Source organism: Emericellopsis cladophorae, assembly GCF_022114955.1.
Source record: "Emericellopsis cladophorae strain MUM 19.33 chromosome Unknown NODE_137_length_16301_cov_109_706176, whole genome shotgun sequence".
Classification (NCBI taxonomy): domain Eukaryota; kingdom Fungi; phylum Ascomycota; class Sordariomycetes; order Hypocreales; family Bionectriaceae; genus Emericellopsis; species Emericellopsis cladophorae.
In genome coordinates this window covers 1-16,301 of record NW_026251062.1, presented here as the reverse complement: position 1 = coordinate 16,301, position 16,301 = coordinate 1, and the positions used below count along the sequence as shown (strand labels likewise).

General features: G+C 51.5%; 3 protein-coding genes across 3 annotated transcripts; 2 read left to right on the top strand and 1 right to left on the bottom strand.

Moving 5' to 3' along the window:
* Positions 1–3,223: 3,223 nt before the first annotated feature.
* On the top strand, positions 3,224–4,565 carry J7T54_004890 (uncharacterized protein; the record flags this gene model as incomplete). Its single annotated transcript, XM_051510615.1, has 4 exons — positions 3,224–3,236; positions 3,748–3,889; positions 3,969–3,990; positions 4,089–4,565. The coding sequence occupies 4 exons, from the start codon at positions 3,224–3,226 to the stop codon at positions 4,563–4,565; spliced, it is 654 nt and encodes a 217-aa protein (XP_051358504.1).
* Positions 4,566–9,903: 5,338 nt separating this feature from the next.
* On the top strand, positions 9,904–10,887 carry J7T54_004889 (uncharacterized protein; the record flags this gene model as incomplete). The annotated part of the gene is made up of 1 exon (XM_051510614.1): positions 9,904–10,887. One exon carries the CDS (start codon positions 9,904–9,906, stop codon positions 10,885–10,887), a length of 984 nt encoding a protein of 327 aa, XP_051358503.1.
* Positions 10,888–11,595: 708 nt separating this feature from the next.
* On the bottom strand, positions 11,596–12,936 carry J7T54_004888 (kinesin light chain 1; the record flags this gene model as incomplete). The annotated part of the gene is made up of 3 exons (XM_051510613.1): positions 11,596–11,715; positions 11,779–11,927; positions 12,618–12,936. 3 exons carry the CDS (start codon positions 12,934–12,936, stop codon positions 11,596–11,598), a joined length of 588 nt encoding a protein of 195 aa, XP_051358502.1.
* Between the last annotated feature and the right edge of the window lie 3,365 nt (positions 12,937–16,301).

Sequence of the window (16,301 nt, the reverse complement as noted above, 5' to 3'; positions counted from 1 at the left end):
GATGCTGCCTTTGAGGGCAGCTGTGGGCCGAATGTGTGGCTGACTAATCAAGGCAAACCTGCCTGACAAACAACAATAATCTCCCCAAAGATGAGCATGACTGGCAGCATAAGAGGAAGGCCAAAGGTGTCAACAGGTGGGAAGGTCTGCGCTCATTCGTTCAGGGGCTCATGCACGGCTCTACCAATGAGCGCAATATACTTAACATCTTCAGGTTGATGCTCTGCATCGTAGACTTGAAAACAGGGCGGAGTATGGCTGAGGTCAACAGCATGATGGGGAGTTTCATAAACGAGACAAAACCTTTGAAATTGACGCAATCCGAGGACCATCACCAACGCCCTAGAGCCTCCGCCTTCAAGCTGCTAAGATGTATGCATCGTCTATCCGAGGATCGGATATCGTGCATATGAATGCGTTCTACTCTATGGTTTGTTTTCCATGCCAGATACTTCACAACCTGACATGGGACAGGCGGCCTTACTTTGACCTCCATGTGAGCTATCCCAGACGTCGACCTCAGTCCTATGTACCCTCGAGCGGAACAAGGGGAAGTCTTGCCACTCTCTCTGTGTCCTTCCAATATCATAAGACTTTGGCGACCGGACATTTCGTGCGTTATTCCTTCCGGAAATCCTGCCTGCGCTAACGTCCGATAGCTATATGGCTATCTGCAAGGCACTGGGAATCACAGTTCCTGAAAGCGATTTTGAGAGATTCTCCTCGGCCCTAGATAATAGGGTCTTATGATATTACGCTCCTGTACGAGACGCGAATATTGGAGTCGAAGAGGAAACTAGTTTGAACAGCGAAGATGAGCTTTGTGCGGCGTTATTCGACCCCAAGGATTGCAAGGCCACCGCGCCTTCTCGCACTGGTCCCTATACGAGTTGCCCTACATCGAACATACTGCAGAGCAAACTTTTGGCGGCTGGCGATACCCATTGAGACGAGTCACGAAAACGATAAGAAGTCTTACTTCCAACCCAGTTGGTCTTCTTCGCACGACCAGGCACGCAAACAGGCAACCACTGAGTTAGTCCGTTGTGGTATTCTGGAAGATGAATACGCTGGAGCCAGGGAGCTAGCGATTCATCACAGGTCTGGTCCAGTGAAGGGGGCAGATGACAAACTCTCTATCCTCATTCCCACTACACGAAAAGTAAACTTGATATTCTTGAGGGGCAGTGGCTTAGACGATGGAGAGTGGGTTGTATGGACGATTCACTCTATCCTTATCTTCAACGTGAATACTATGGTTTGGACAGATACTTGCATAGATTACATTTGCGTATCAATTTCTGTAGAATAACTCACTTCCGAGACCCGGTAAACTTGATCACCCTGCACCCTGCGCTGCGAGGTTTATAATGAGTCTACCTTAAGAGATCATCTTTCGTCATTAGTTGAGTTTAAATCAATCCATTGCAAGATTGTGTATGAAGGTACCCAGTCCTGTCAAGCGCCTAGGGTCCCCTCATGCTATCGATAGGTTGAGCAACTCCCTGATTAACCTCGCTATTGTTGCCGTGAACTAGGGCTGAGAGGTTCGTGGGTGGACACACTGAGGGACCAGGACTCGAGGCACCCAGCTGGATGACTGCAGTTGTTTCCTGACGACTACTACAGGCCTCACTGCGGAATCGGAGCGTCTTCTACGCCGGGGAGAAAGCCGTACCAGGGGGTATTCCCGCTCGCCATCGCCTATTTACCTCATACACCAGCTCATCGCAAAGCTGAGAGGCCTCTTTAAGACCTTATGCGTTTTTCTGCAACACGAGGAGAAGGTGAGAGAGTATATCATCGGACATCAGTCGGTGGTGCGCCAGCGAGCCACGGAGCACTCCAAAGTCCCGGGTCATGTCGACGACGCGCTTATCAGGAGCCGTTTTGCTACCGTGCGGATCAGGATCACGTGTCTGAGGTCGACCTTGGTCGCTTTGCGCCGGTTCGGCTTGAAAAGGCGTGTGTCGGGAAGGGTGTTTACGTACTCGGCGAAGTATTCGTCTTCTGAAGCTAAGTTTTTCCATCGTATGGCAGCAAACAGGAGCTCTGGTAGGCATTGAAAGACTCCCAGACACCTCTCAAGACCATGCAGCGGGTGACCTCTGCGTTATAAGCAATCGGGTTTGTCAATTGTCCCCAAATAGCCGTGTCCGAGCTGTAAGGGGATATTCAAGCTACATTGCGGATGCCCTGTTGTGTTCGCTCCGGAGGGCTTCCTCTTTGACCGCGGCCGGATTTGGAAGAAAAAACCCAAGTGTGACTGGCAGCACTATCTGAGAGATATCATTAGTCGCCTAAAAGGTCATGAACGATAAGAGACGAGTTAAACATGGCTCCTACGCGGTCTGAGGAAATCCACGAAGCTTTGTGCTCCATGATTGGCCGTCGACTAGTAGAGGAGGTAAGCGCAAGCCTTCTTCCGATCACGTTTCTGAAAGCGCTTCGGTATCCAAAAGACTGCACAGTCAGAAGCCGAACCTACTCCAGTGGCCGAGAGCTATGCGTCGGTCGCTCAGCGTGGGACGCTGGTCCAAGGTCGCGGAGGTTAAAAGACCATGCTCCCTCGCTTCTGGCCGTCTCCTGTTTCCTCGACCTATTCCCATTCAGACCCTGCGAAGCGGGTACAGAAACATGGCACGAATTGTGGTTCCGAGCGTTGCGTTGGGTATGGCTCTCTTCCGCCTGGACGACTCTGCGACTGACATAGTTCCAAGACCAGCCAAGCCCCTTTGAGGCACATCCTGGAATGTGCCGACAAAATGCGCTGCTGGATGCACCGTTATTTGGCATCACGCTTCCGACTACACCGAGTAATGCAGAGCTTCCCCTCGCGCATCCACCGCGTGTCGAGAGGGTTAGGATTCCTCGGGCTATCGTGTTGTCCGATCGCAGGCGCATCTTTGCGTGCCATTTGGCATTGCGACTGGCGTTCCTGCATACAGACTCCTCGTCAAAGCAGAGCGAGTGAGAATTGACCCGTAGGCTGCTGGTTACTACTGGGTTGTGTCTGCCCGGGACTCCCATTTCGCTGGTGATAGCCAACCACGAACGTGACGCGTAGTGGCCGTGCCATCAGGTGATATGCCACACAGTGATCGGGCGACATTGCGATACCAGTCGCACCTTCTTGCAGCGGCTGGGTGTACTTCCTGTCAATCAATCACATGGGTTATTTGGTGTTTCCGAAAGGGTAGGTATCACGCAACAGTACACAAAGATGAACATTGGTTGTGACACTGGGATTGGATCTTCTTCCCGCACAGCAAAGGATTATGCCTTTACTGATAGATACATATAGCGGTGTTCTTGGGCCGTTGTGTGAGGAACCCCCGGGCCAGGCCACATATGTCTGGCAACCTCGCTATCTGGCAGCCACGGCAGATCATGACCGACGGCTAGGCCCGAGAGATGTCCGTCTTCACCAAGCTCACTACGACCCTCGGCTAGGACAGCCCCGGAACTGTCCCTGGACAGCTGCAGCCACCGTGGATTCTGAGAGACAATGATGAGAGATGAGAGGGTGTGATGGCCCTGCCATCGCGGTTGGCACTTTGCCTCGATGTGACTGCCGTGTGGCAGCCACAGTAAGAGACTAGAATCAAGATGGTGTGTTGGCCCCGCCAATACTGTGGACACTCGGCTGGGGGATCCTTAGAGTGTGGCAGCCACAATAAGAGACTAGAATCTGCATCGGTTCCGGGATCGAGCTACTCCGCTCGGAGACCTTTGACATTGTCATAGTAGACGAGGCATCGCAGCAGATAGAACCGAGCTCCCTTGTGCCCCTGGTCAGCTGCTCCAAGGTGATCCTGGTCGGTGACGACGTGCAGCTTCGACCGACAGTCAAGCAGACAGCGCTCGTCTTAGACTTTGACGTCTCGCTGTTCGAGAGGCTGTATCTAGAGTCCAACGATTCAACGACGGTTGCATCTGGCCTGTAGACGCTGATGCTGGACACTCAGCACCGAATGCATCCTGCGTTGTGTGAGTTCAGCTCAAGGGAGTTTTACAAAGGCAAATTGAAATCGGGCATCACCAGTGGTGCACGGCCCCTGAACAAGACCGACTTCCCATTCCCACAGACGACGGGCTCGGGCGCGACGGACCGTGGGCGAGCAGTTTTTATCGACTGCGAGGCAAGGGAGGCGCTCAGGCAGGCTTCGAAGGAGAACAAGGGGCAAGCAGACCTTTGCGTCCACATCTGCAAGCTCCTAACGACCAGTGTCCCTCCTCTAACTAACCACGGCGCGGCTCACTCCATAGTCGTACTCAAGCCATACTCTCGCCAAGTGGAGCTTCTCAACCGGATGCTCTCCAGGATACCGCAGAGCATTGAGGTGTCCAGCGTCGACGGATTCCAGAGGCGCGAGGCGGACGTGGTGGTTTTTGTGACGGTGCGGTGCAATGAGCATCGCAACATCGGCTTCCTGACAGACATGCGCCGGATGAACGTGGCCCTGACCCGTGCGAGAACCACGCTCATCGTGGTGGGAAACCGAGCTACACTGACGGAGGGGACGGCGGGTAGGAAAGCTCGGCGATGTGGAAGCGGTTGCTGAGTGGGCTGAAGGTGAAGGTAGACTCGACTGCTGCCTCTGAGGAGCATGAAAGGACATCCTGAATGCTTCATTTCCTCACCTGCTGGACTGCGTAGTGATCTAAGACTCTTTGAAGGAAGGGAAAGAAGAACCCAGAAAATGCCAGCATGTGCTATCCCCCGCTATTCTGCCTCTCATATGCTGTCCTCTCATAGTCTATCTTATCACGGTCTGTGCTGGAAGGCGTCTCGAGCGACTGCGGCTGCTTCCTTCCACCTAAAGATATGCTGAATCTGGAGAGAATGGCCGGGTGGTTAACAGGCGTGCTCAAGACTCAACGTGCCCCTATGCATGGCGTGAAGGTCAACAAGGTGTTGGCACGTTTCCGCATTGGAAGTTGCGAATGCAACGTGAAACGACTGATAATGGGAATGTGCGAGCTTCTGAGTGTGCTCATCTGGAGATCTCGGAGGCCTCTGCGTGCCTTACATATAATTTCGAACGGACATTGGAAGATGTATGCCATCGCACGATTGCCTTGTCGATACTTCTGTTGGATGTGATGAGGCGCAGATGTGAGAGACGCTGGTACAAGCACAATCCCCTAACCCAGCTCCAGCTCAATACAGTTGTCGACGAATAGACACGCCAGAAGAATATCAAGCAAATTCAAAAGCGGAAAAAGATAAAAGTAGAGTACAACCGCCAAGGGCCACCTCAAATGACTGAATGGAAGAAGCAGCCAAGATCATGCTGAAGACGGGGCTGTCCGGCCAATCCCGAGCAGTCCCGTCCGGAGTACTGTAAGACTCAGTAGTGGAGAAGTGATTAATTGTCAACCAGAAGTTGAGGTGGTTCAGGAAAGGTCTTACACGAGCAAAGACACAGAAGGTTGAGACGAGATAGCTTGCAGATTATATTCCGATGGATGAGTCGGCGCTATCATCCTCCCATCACTCAATGTCACATCCCCGAATGTTGCTGACTATCTCGGCAGCCCTTTTAGACAGTTGATCGACTTCGAATATCAGTGGACAGTGCGAACCTCCCTTGCAGCGGTGCTTAGGTCTGAACCTGGCCTCTATAATCTGTTCAGCGATGACGGCAGGGGCCTACGTCTCGAAAATCCGAACCGAGGGCCACAAATTAGACCCCCTCAAGCACGCAAAGAACTCTGCTATTCGTAACCCATGTGTGCATAAAGCATCACGAAGATCAGCATTTTGACAAGGCCGGCAATGGTTCGTGTTCGCAGGGTGCAAGCGGCCACAGGGTGGACATAGACGGTATGCCATGTCGTAGGCAGTCAGTCTCCGAATGAGGTGAAGGTCGGGCTGGAGGTGCGATACGGGCAACTGGGTAGGATGCCAACGAATGCCTTGCTTGGCGACGGCCAGACTCGCGGGGAACCCTGTAAATGCTATCCACATCGAAGCTAACTGCGGCTTCGTGTGTAACACGATCGTCTTCTCCGAACATATATGAGGAGCAGATGCCAAAGGCGCTAAACGTCTCGATCAAGCGTACCGGTACTTTACTTTTCACTCGGGGCGCGAAGGATTGAGTATTGTATCCACCAATTTATTTGTGGGCCCTCTGGTCTTCTTTTATAAAAGACGCACTGGCAAGAGCCTCTTCTTGCACAGCCCACACTGCTTCTTCGCCTTGCCTGACCAGCTCAGAGCCGAACTCATCCAACAATCTCTCCGGACTATCATATCCGTCAAAAAGAGCCCTCGCGAATTCCTCATCCGAACCAAATGTCGCAGCTTGCCACACCGCCTTCAATTTCTTGATGGCAAGGATAGCCTCAGGGTGTCGACTTTGCACATCACTTGCGATCATGTAAATGATGACCGCCTTGTGTGGCCTTTTCTTGGTTTGTATAACATGACTGATGCATATCCGTTGAAGCCTCTTCAGAATATATGCCGTATCCCACGACTCGACTTTTTGCAAAAGTACGAGCATTTTCCCGCCTGGCTTCAGATGCTCAAGGCCAAGGGCAAGCTGGGTATATCTGAGACGGGCAGGTTCGTTCGCCTGCTTTTCGATATGGTGATGTGATGTGTGTTCGAAGGACTTGTCCGTCACATATGACTAGATCGAAAAGCTGGTCATCTCTTATCTGGCGAGGTAGGAAGTCCCTCGCATCCGGATGATTCGCTAGGATTGTAGTAGCACCCATATCGGCAGCGAGCATCGTGATATCTAAGAATGGCACGCATTCTCGCTTATCCTCAGGTAGGAGGACAGAATATCCACATCGGACGTCGGAAGGCTGAATGCCACGACCACGCCCGGGTTCAGGTCCATGGCGGTTGATAGAAAACCCCCCGGAGCCACGCACATGTCGAGGATGCTACCAGGAGCTATTCTGGTTACGAGACCTTGAGTAGCTTCTTGGAGCTCGAAGCCAATTTTCCGCATCAGGCCATAATGATATCGGGAAGTATTCGCATCGAGCTTGTCGGCATTATGACGTTGTTTCCTGAAATGACGGTTACCAGCGGGGTTCGCCCAGCCTTGTTCCCATTGTTATCTACCACGGAACACGAGACCTTGGATGAGGCGGCTCACTTGCCTGCGCAACTTGGCTAGTCTGTGGTATACAGGGACTTTGTTTAAACAAGAGACCGACAATGATGCTGGTCCGATGTTGCATCTCGTGGTCGGCGGGGATTGATGTCTTGTGGTCCCTGGGGCATAAGCCGGCCCGCACTACAGCATCGGGAACACTGGTGTCTCCACCTTCTGATATGGGGGAGATCCTTGTCGCCATGGCTGGAGGGAGTCTCGATCGCAAACCAAAGACCAACCTACTGAAAGAAATTTTCAAAACAACCTTGGCCGGTGAACTGATAGAAGTAAGGTGTGATTAGGAGAGCGGAAAGAGTGCGGGAAGGTGATTTTAACTGTGCACCGTGGTGCTATGCTGCGCCTCTGTTCTCGCAGTCTGCTCGACTAATCTGAGGATAATGAACAGACAACTCATCATCATCTCTTCATAATATTCATATATGGCGAAGAAAAAGAAACAACTCGTGGGTACCATTGATTCCTCTCTATATATTGAGAACCATTCCGGCATGATGGCGTTTTTTTCGGACCATACCAAGGACAGCAAAGGGTCGATGAAAACGGGCTGTATCGACGCAATCGACACGGCGATTAGCAAGTGCGGTTGTTTATCTTAGCTTGATGTGATAGCATTCGTTAAATCCGTTAAGGCGTTCAATAACCGCGGCCTTTCTGATGTGAACATCCAGCTTGGCACGTTTGAGCTACCCGCTCATAGCCTTGTTTTGGTAGCTCAAAGAGAATACTTCGAGAAGATCCTCGGCAGTGAATGTGAAGAGAGTCTGTCGAGGGAGATCACATTCTCCGAAGGAAGTCTGCAAGCGTATTGGAGGGTCTTTGAGTATCTTTATACTGGAGAGTGTCGAAGGTAGGGAGCTTCCAGCTTGATTCGCAATCAGGCAGCTTCTTTCCGGCCACAGCCGAGAAACGGAAACTGTTTTGAATTTTCACCGACCATGGCGAGCACAGGATAGTACCCGTATCCGTTCTGATTGCTGAGCCCATACAAGGCAATGAAAGGCCAGTTCCGGTGCTGATCGACTCAGTGCTAGTGACTTGAAGACGCACTTGCAGAAACAACTAGTATGTTCAAATGCTTTGAACTGCCTATCGAAGTGCTAGTGCTAGCCACCATCGCCTCTCGTTCTTTTCTTCAAACTATGATTCTCCTTGATATGCCTCTTCACATAATCTTTTCTTTTGTACGACTTGTTGCAGTTGGCAAAGGGGCATTTACCTCCTATTGTAGGATAGTTCATTCTCACGGCCCAATCGACATGATGGGTCCAAACATGGCGTTGCTGTACCTTGAGCTCCTTGCCCTCTCGCCACCCGCAATTGTCTGCTGGGCATATTCTGTGGTTGTCAAGATGCTGTCTAGCCGGCATTTAGATTGAGAGACATGTGCTTGCACCGGCGTGACACGTACTTGTGCTCGCTAGAATTTGAAGCTGTAAACTGACAGTGCTTCCAATTACATTTCAGGCGTTGGCGTTTTTTGGTTGGTTTAGCCATTCGGTAATGACTAGACCGTCTGGAGTTTGAGAAATTCTCGGTAGTTGCCACGATATTTTGCCGTGATTTGTTGTTGATGAGGTCGAGCGTCTGGATGTGATACTCTCTGTCTCTGTCACACAACCCCGGGCGATTCGACGTTTCATCAGTGTCTAAGTGTAACTGATGGTCGGAAGTCGCACCCCCGCAGCTCATGCTTTGTGGGTTGGGGCTGTAGCAGTTGAGGCCAGCTGGTTTGCCGATGTTCGGGTGAGTCGGGCAGGTTCAATTGTGGAATGATGTGTACGGAGCTCCCAGCCTTCGAAGTCAAAATACCGGGACGATTTGGTGGATATACCAGGGAAAAGGGAAGCTGTATTGACAATTCCAGCAAGACAAAGTGGCCGGGGACTGGTCGCATCCTCATCACAAAGCAATGGAGGATCGAGGGCGCCCTCACGGAAGGCGTACCCAATCTGTGCCCTCATGTTGTGGACGCCGCCTGTGAGTAGCAAGGTTCATATCCCAAAGATCACATTCAGGCACTGCCTTTTATACTTATTTCGCAGCCAAAAGCAGCGAGCGCCCGTGCATGCCCTTGCCGTCACCTTGCAGACGGGTCAAGCCAGACCTTCGTTCCTGGCCAATAGAGTGGACACAAGCCATCAGCCATATGAATAGTACAACTAGAATCCAATATGTTGGTGCGGGGTTGTGCATCGACGAATCACAGCGGCACCCTTATGCTCACCCTCCCGCATTTCAGCTAAGCAGTCCTATCGCAAACTGAAAGGGCGTGAGCAAAAAGCAGAAAGAACCGAGCGCAAGGTCTAAACCAAACCATCAAACTTTGATATGGGGAAAAAACAAAACCAACCTGGAGATGCGCAGAGACGCTTCATAATGGTTAAGGTTCTGTTGTCTCTTCTGGACCCTGTGAGAGGAGAGCCTACGGTGCACAGCCTGGATAGGCACCCCCAAGACGGCATAGCGAAGCTTGAGCACCTACAAAAAAAGTTCTTGGACTCGTTCGCCCTCATTTGTTCGACATCAAGGCAAGGTTCTGAGACTGCTGCGGCTGCATGCCTGGAAACAGGACAGCCACCGGGGACAGTCCTACGCACAGCTCGGAACCAAGCCATTCCACCTGAACTATCTGAACGGCTCGAAAAAGTTTTAGAGAACCTCAACACGGTAGCCAACGACCGTGAGTCCCATCGCTATGCAACCCAAAACAAGTTTGATCTGACTCCAGTTGTCGTTCCCAGCAAGCTCCAGCAAAGCAATGGAGGACGTTATTCTGTCACAAATCATCGACCTGACTTTGGATAAGATCATCAGTCTTCTCGATAGACTGAATAAACCCGAGGTCTCGGCGGTTATTCATGACAAAGCGTCGAGAATAAACGTGGAGCGGGTCATACGGACCGAAGATGATATAGAGGGCTCCTCGTTTAGACGTTGGGTTGACAACTTTTCCACGGTAGCATCTCTCGGCTCAAATGCAACCGCCGACAAGCTCAAGCTTCACATAAAATGGGCTTCTCAAGCAAAGTGGGCGTTCTCCGAGCAGATCGAGACACTTTTCTGTCCAGGAGGACAAGACCTGCCCTCCTGGATCAACAACATATACAAATTGGGTCGTTACTGGGTTGCTGCGAAAGTCATGGTCAAACTCGCTGTCAAACAACCATCACTATTTACCTCGATGCATGTCAGCATAATCGAGACGCCTCCATCGCAGTCATTCACCCCCGGCGGCAACAAGAAGGCTTTGAGCGATGTCTTGCAGAGGCTGACGGAACAAGATGACACTCAAGACCTGATTGCGCAGCTGGGAAAAGTCTGGCTGACGGATGATCCGGAATCCCGCTTCAGAAAGGCGTGCCACCTCACGCTTACTGTTCACGCAGAGATGCAGCTTCTGAGCTTTTATGATGACCACCCTGAACTTACTCCAAGATTTTTGTTCATGGGCACGAGCAAAAAGGCCTGTTTCCTCTGTCATCAACTCATGTCCCGCCACCCTCTCGACATTGGCGTATCAGCGTGTCACCAGAAGTTGTACCCGTCTTGGCAACCTGCTGAATGCACCCAGTCCAAAGCCCGCAAGTCGCACAAGGTTCTGCTCTGGGAACTTAGTCGCTATCTAGAGCAGATAGTCGCCCGGGATCTCCGAACACGGCTTGGCGTGCAGCGTCCAAGGACTTTGGATTCTACGGCAGGTCCATCTTTCCCGACTACGTCAAGCCTGCCGTCGACATGGTGAAGAAAAAAGTGCCTTTTCATCGGCTTGCCCTTACGCCAGGTTGAGGCGTACATACGCTGGATGCTTCATTTCAATGACCTTAAATTACACGACAATATTTCCACCTCATTTTCGTCCCTATGATGTGACATGGAATGCTGACAGTCCTGGCTCGGTTGCGGTCGGAACATCATCGATACGTATAATCAAGCGCAATCTGTGTTTTCCTACCGCGAAAGGCTTATATAGTCATAAAATACGGACAATAAACCAAGGCGCCATTGAAGGACCATCTTTGGAGTGATTTGCGAACGGATGGTGATGGAGAAAGTGATGCTAGAATGGTATAGAAGCACACTATATGCGACAGAAGATGCATTGCAGGCGAGCTAGAGGTTAAAGGAGAACTTAATATATACACACTCCTAATGTTTCGAACTCCGGCGAGTACGGTACAATCTGCTCACCTTACTTCGTGTCTGTGTTCTAGTGCTCCGAGAGACTGTCAGAGGTGATATCTTCACGCGGCACGAACCCTATTGAGGTTTAACTGATCACAAGCTGACAGACCTGCTCACTATCGTATATCACACTTCGGTTGATGGTAAGGTAAGGATGCCTTTGTCAACGTTCTTGCTTGCGCGAACAGCGCCAGATGTACCCGGAACTCTAGTCTTTTGGCCACTCAAAAGGTCTGGCCTACAAGAGCTACAGGAAGCAAGTCGCGGTTCAGCTGAATTTTTGGTAATCCTCGAAATTACCCCACTCGAGACGAAACAAGCCCTGCAGATCAGGGTCTTTGAGTAATTTACAATCGTCCTTGTGGCCTCTCTCCTTCCAGTCGACTGCCTGGCAATCCTGTTTGGCTTCCAGTGCACTCGTCCGCATGGGACGGCTTGATTATATGCTTACCTTGCCACAGTCCCAGAAAAGGGAGCACCGTGCGCAGTTCTTCAGGATGGCAGAATTTTTGCCACAAGTATGGCATGTGGTCCCCTCCTCGCCTGTATCGGCATGGTTCTGGACGCGATCGCTGAGCTCGAGCACCTTCTTCAGCTCGACTGGAAGATCTAACTATGGTATCAGTGGCAGGACAGGCTTGATTGAAGTGCGACTTTATCTTCAATAACTTGGGGTCTTCGTGTCGAATCCCTGCTGATATATCAAGGAATCCACGTTGCTCCGCATATAGAACGGCGACTGTATAGCCTTGACGAAGTTGAGAAGGTGGCACCTCCCTCCCGCGACTGTCGGTGTAGAACATAAGCAGAGTGACCTGACCCGCACGGTCTTCAACGTCGAGACTCAAACGTAGGAAGGTCTCTACATCAACGATCTCGCGAGAAAGCACCGGTGCTTCCGTGGGCGGTAATAAAAGCCATTATCAGTATCGAAGAACTCGAGATCAATATCGTTGACGCCTGGAAAACCATCGAATGTAGGGAATGCGCCCTCGTTGCGTAGGTCAAAGTCAGGCATTGCAGAGTACTACTATCGCTCTGTGTCCTAGGACTTACCGCACAGGGCTGGAAAAACTCCGCTGGAGACGATTCTCTGGTTATGTGATGTCTGATCCACGGTTGGCGACGATAATGTCTAGCCCTCCTATTTTTTTTTATCTGTCTTTGCGTTTGGAGTGTCTAAGAACGAGCAACAATCATGCATAACGCTGGTGAGAGCTATTTCGCCCACACGGTCCGATCTACGCCACGACGTCCTTCGCATAAGCCCCCGCCATCGCCGCCGCGTACGGCTGCCACTCCGGATCGGCCCGTACCAGATCCGCGTGCGTCTATTATCCGGTGGGCGCTTCCTATGTGTGAGGGTCGGCACGCCCACAAGTAGCCCGAACCAGAGGTTGGGAAAGTACTTCTTGACCTGGCCCACCGGCAGCGTGGCAATGACGACGTTGTGTCCGCATACGTCGCCGGCCTGGGAGGCGTCGCCGCGCTGCATGGGAAACGCGCCGCTGTGCTTCCGGTCGAGCAAGAACACAGCCGCGCGTGCCCCGTCGGGAGCGGCGCGATCCCCGCGATGAGGTAGCATCGAGCGTCGAGCGGCGAGCGCCATGGCTGGCTTATTTGCTGCCTTGAGGCAGCATCAAGGTACTACGTGTCGCGGGCGCCAAAATGATCACGTGAATGGCTCCCTGACTGTCGAAGTGTCAGCATGAATTAAATCTTTCCATGATTAGCCGAGGTACTGCGAATGATGAGATCGCGAGGGTAATCCCTTACCCGTGCCGCGCCCTACCTCTCATAAGGTGAGAGAGGTGGGGTGCGGCACGAGTAGTACTGACCACCGTCCCGCCGTACTAGTTCCGTCCGTAAGAACGCAATGCACGTCGACGGCCTGAGCGACTGGTTGTTTCATACGCTACCCTGCATACATGGCGAGGACTGTCCCACAAGCAAACAGAACGATTCCAATCCCTGATTTTCAGTCCTCAATTATCTTTTTACAGCAGAGCTGAACCCCAGTGAGGCACAAATATCAGGGTACTGTTGATGTTGCTCATTCCGGTCCATGCACTCATTGCACACTTGCAACCCCCGTCTATATGTACTTTGGGGATCTTCGCATTGCGCGAGTATGAGTTTGGTGGTTGCGAGGAATCGCAAGCTCGGTTCTGTTGTGTACTGGGCGTAGTTGATTGTGTTATTGATAGTGTTGCAACTCCCCGAGCAGACGACGGGGACGTCAAAACTGCCTAGGTTTGTGGCGGTCCAAATCGCCAACCAGGGAGTGAGGAGATCGACGAAAGGCGCCATGTTTGATGAAGAAGAGTATATCTCCATAAAGTTCAGCGCTTCGTGGCCTTTTCAATGAAATGCTTTCTGCTTCTAGTGGCCATCACTATCTAGTTCGGTACAGGTTGGGAAACCAAAAAAATCTAGTTCTGGAGATCAGTGGTATCCCTACAGAAGCTGAAGTGCAGCAACTGGCCATAAGGCCAAGAAATTGCGGCACAGGGAAGTTCTGGTCCTTACCCTCGGATCAGCCTTGCACTGGGCCCACATCATACCTGGGTCTCAGTCCTGGGCCATATCTGTCCTGGGCCATATCTGTCCTGGGCCATATCTGTCCTGGGCCACGTAGACGTGGCGCAGGACTGAGATATGACAGGTGAGTCACGCCAAGAACTTCCTTCGCTGCTTTTTCAAGCCCTAGGAGCTCTACTTCCGTTGTTGAGGTGCTCACAGTGGGTTGCCGGGTGGCCTTCAGATCACAGGTCCGCCGATGAGGGTGATAATCATGCCCTGAGACGATTTTCGGGTGTTGAGATCATCGCCGAAAAAGGAATCTGACGCGATGGCTAGCACACCTCCTGTAGTGCTCCATTTGTAGCAGAGAGCAAGGCTCCGCGCGGCGTATAGGTGTTCGCCCAGAGCCCAGAGCTGTCTGACTGAACCGAAGGGTTCCACGAGATGAACTGTGCCTGTGAAATGGAATTTGATGATGCAATTGCGGCGCAGCTGTCACCTTGTCTCACCAAGTAGAACTTGTTACAATTCTATACCATGTTTGGCTGCGTAGGCTGCGGGTAGAGATGCCGTTGCCAGCAGATGTCGTGGACGAGGGCTTGATGGTAGTAGACTGGTATCCGAGGACGCGGATGCAAACGTAAACTTCGGCCCAGAGTCCACTGCAGTCAGACATGACGGAGGGGTTTTAGCTGACGAAACTCTAAAGCGCGATCCCGTTGTTAGAGGCAATGATAGAACATGAGTCGTCCTTCTGCACAAGGTAGAAGCGGTCACAAGTGCTAATCATGCCCGGCTGCGTGGGTTGTGGTGTCTCGACACCGTTGTCCGGGGCTGTGGTTGTTCCTAGGTCTTGGGATGTAATAGTCGGGTTGCCCGGCGGAGGAGAAGATGGTGCTTCGACACAGTATAAGCAACCAGCAATGAAGTTACTGCAGTCCGTATGGATGGAAGGATTCTGCGGGTAGATCGATGCGTCAGCAAACTTCAGTTCCATCTGAGTCTCTTATTGGGGGGACGCGGCATGTCTTACCCAAGCCAAAAAGTCCTCGCGGCTTATGCCCTATTCGCGGGGCATGTCTTCACAACTAATGCTCCTGTCGTTGTCCCACCACCAAGAGCAATCAGGATTCTTGTCTGGATCATGGGGCATACTTGGATTCTCGTCCATTATGTGCCCGCCACGGCCGTGTCTTCCTATCGCATTTTCTATGGGTATAGGTGTTAACGTGGGAGTGGCCGTGGGCATTCCTTGCACGATCTGAGTCGCACAGACCGCAAGGACAGAGGCCAGGAGCCTCGAGTGCAATATTATCATGGAAGTCATTATGTCAGAGATCTTGAAGCATTAGTGTTTCGGGGATGGGGTTCGATGGCACGAGCGAGCAGACGCATTATTGCTATTGTGGCTGATCTGCTAACTTATGCGGTCTGGTTGGGGACATATTTGGTGGCGGATACCATGCACGCAGATTAACAGAGGCCAGTTGCGGCTAAGGCTTCTCCATGCAGTTGGTCATATAACCACTTGTAGTGCAACCTCGGCTGAGTCTGGGAGAAGTGGTTAATGTCCGCCAGCGGTGATTGTGCCTGCTCATTGCCCCTTATTGCACGCGGTTGTCGTTGGTTTTAAACTCTAACGATGCAAGCGGACTAATAGTTGGTCGAGTTATCCTTGTTCCTTTCCGTTAACTTATAGTTACTTCTCAGAGCATACTATTACTTACCATGCCCCTTCTTTGCCTGGCCGTACCGGATTTAGAAGATACGCTTCAAACTTTATAGACGCAACCTACCAAGAAGTACTTAGTAGTGACCTAACTAGCATAGCTAGACAATATCGACCACTACCTAATAAAGGCCAGCGTTCTATTAGAAAATTCTGAGAGCAAGGGTAAGGCGCGGCACGAGTTACCACCGTTTTTGTTAAGGATCCGTGCAGCTAATTAACAGCGTTCCGCATGCTCCACAGGTGTACCCATGACTTGCGCAAGGCGGCTTTCTTCTCGCGCAACCTGCATTCACAATGCAGGCTCCTCCATCGGGTGCATATTCCGCCCCGAACCCATGGCCATTATTTATAGATTTCTGCGTAAAGCCTAGACCACTTTGTTGGACTCACCCGCCGATCAGGCCCCGCACTCCGTCAAGAGGAAATTCATCTTGGTAGCGAGCGCTGCGCCCTCAGGCATCAAATCGCCATTTGAAAGCCTATTCGCTAGCTGAAATACGCAGCTGAAATTTGTGCATTATTGAGTTGATTGAATAAGGCCTCAATGAGGGCTTTGTCGCGTGTTGAGACCCTTGAATAGTAGAGGTCAATAGACTCAATACCCTTGAATCAAGTCAGGAGCACTCATTCTCTCCCTCTGTACTCCGTAAATAACCCCACTTCTAATCATCTTTGCTCCTGACTCAAGGATGACGTAGTGCACATGTTCCCATGTCACA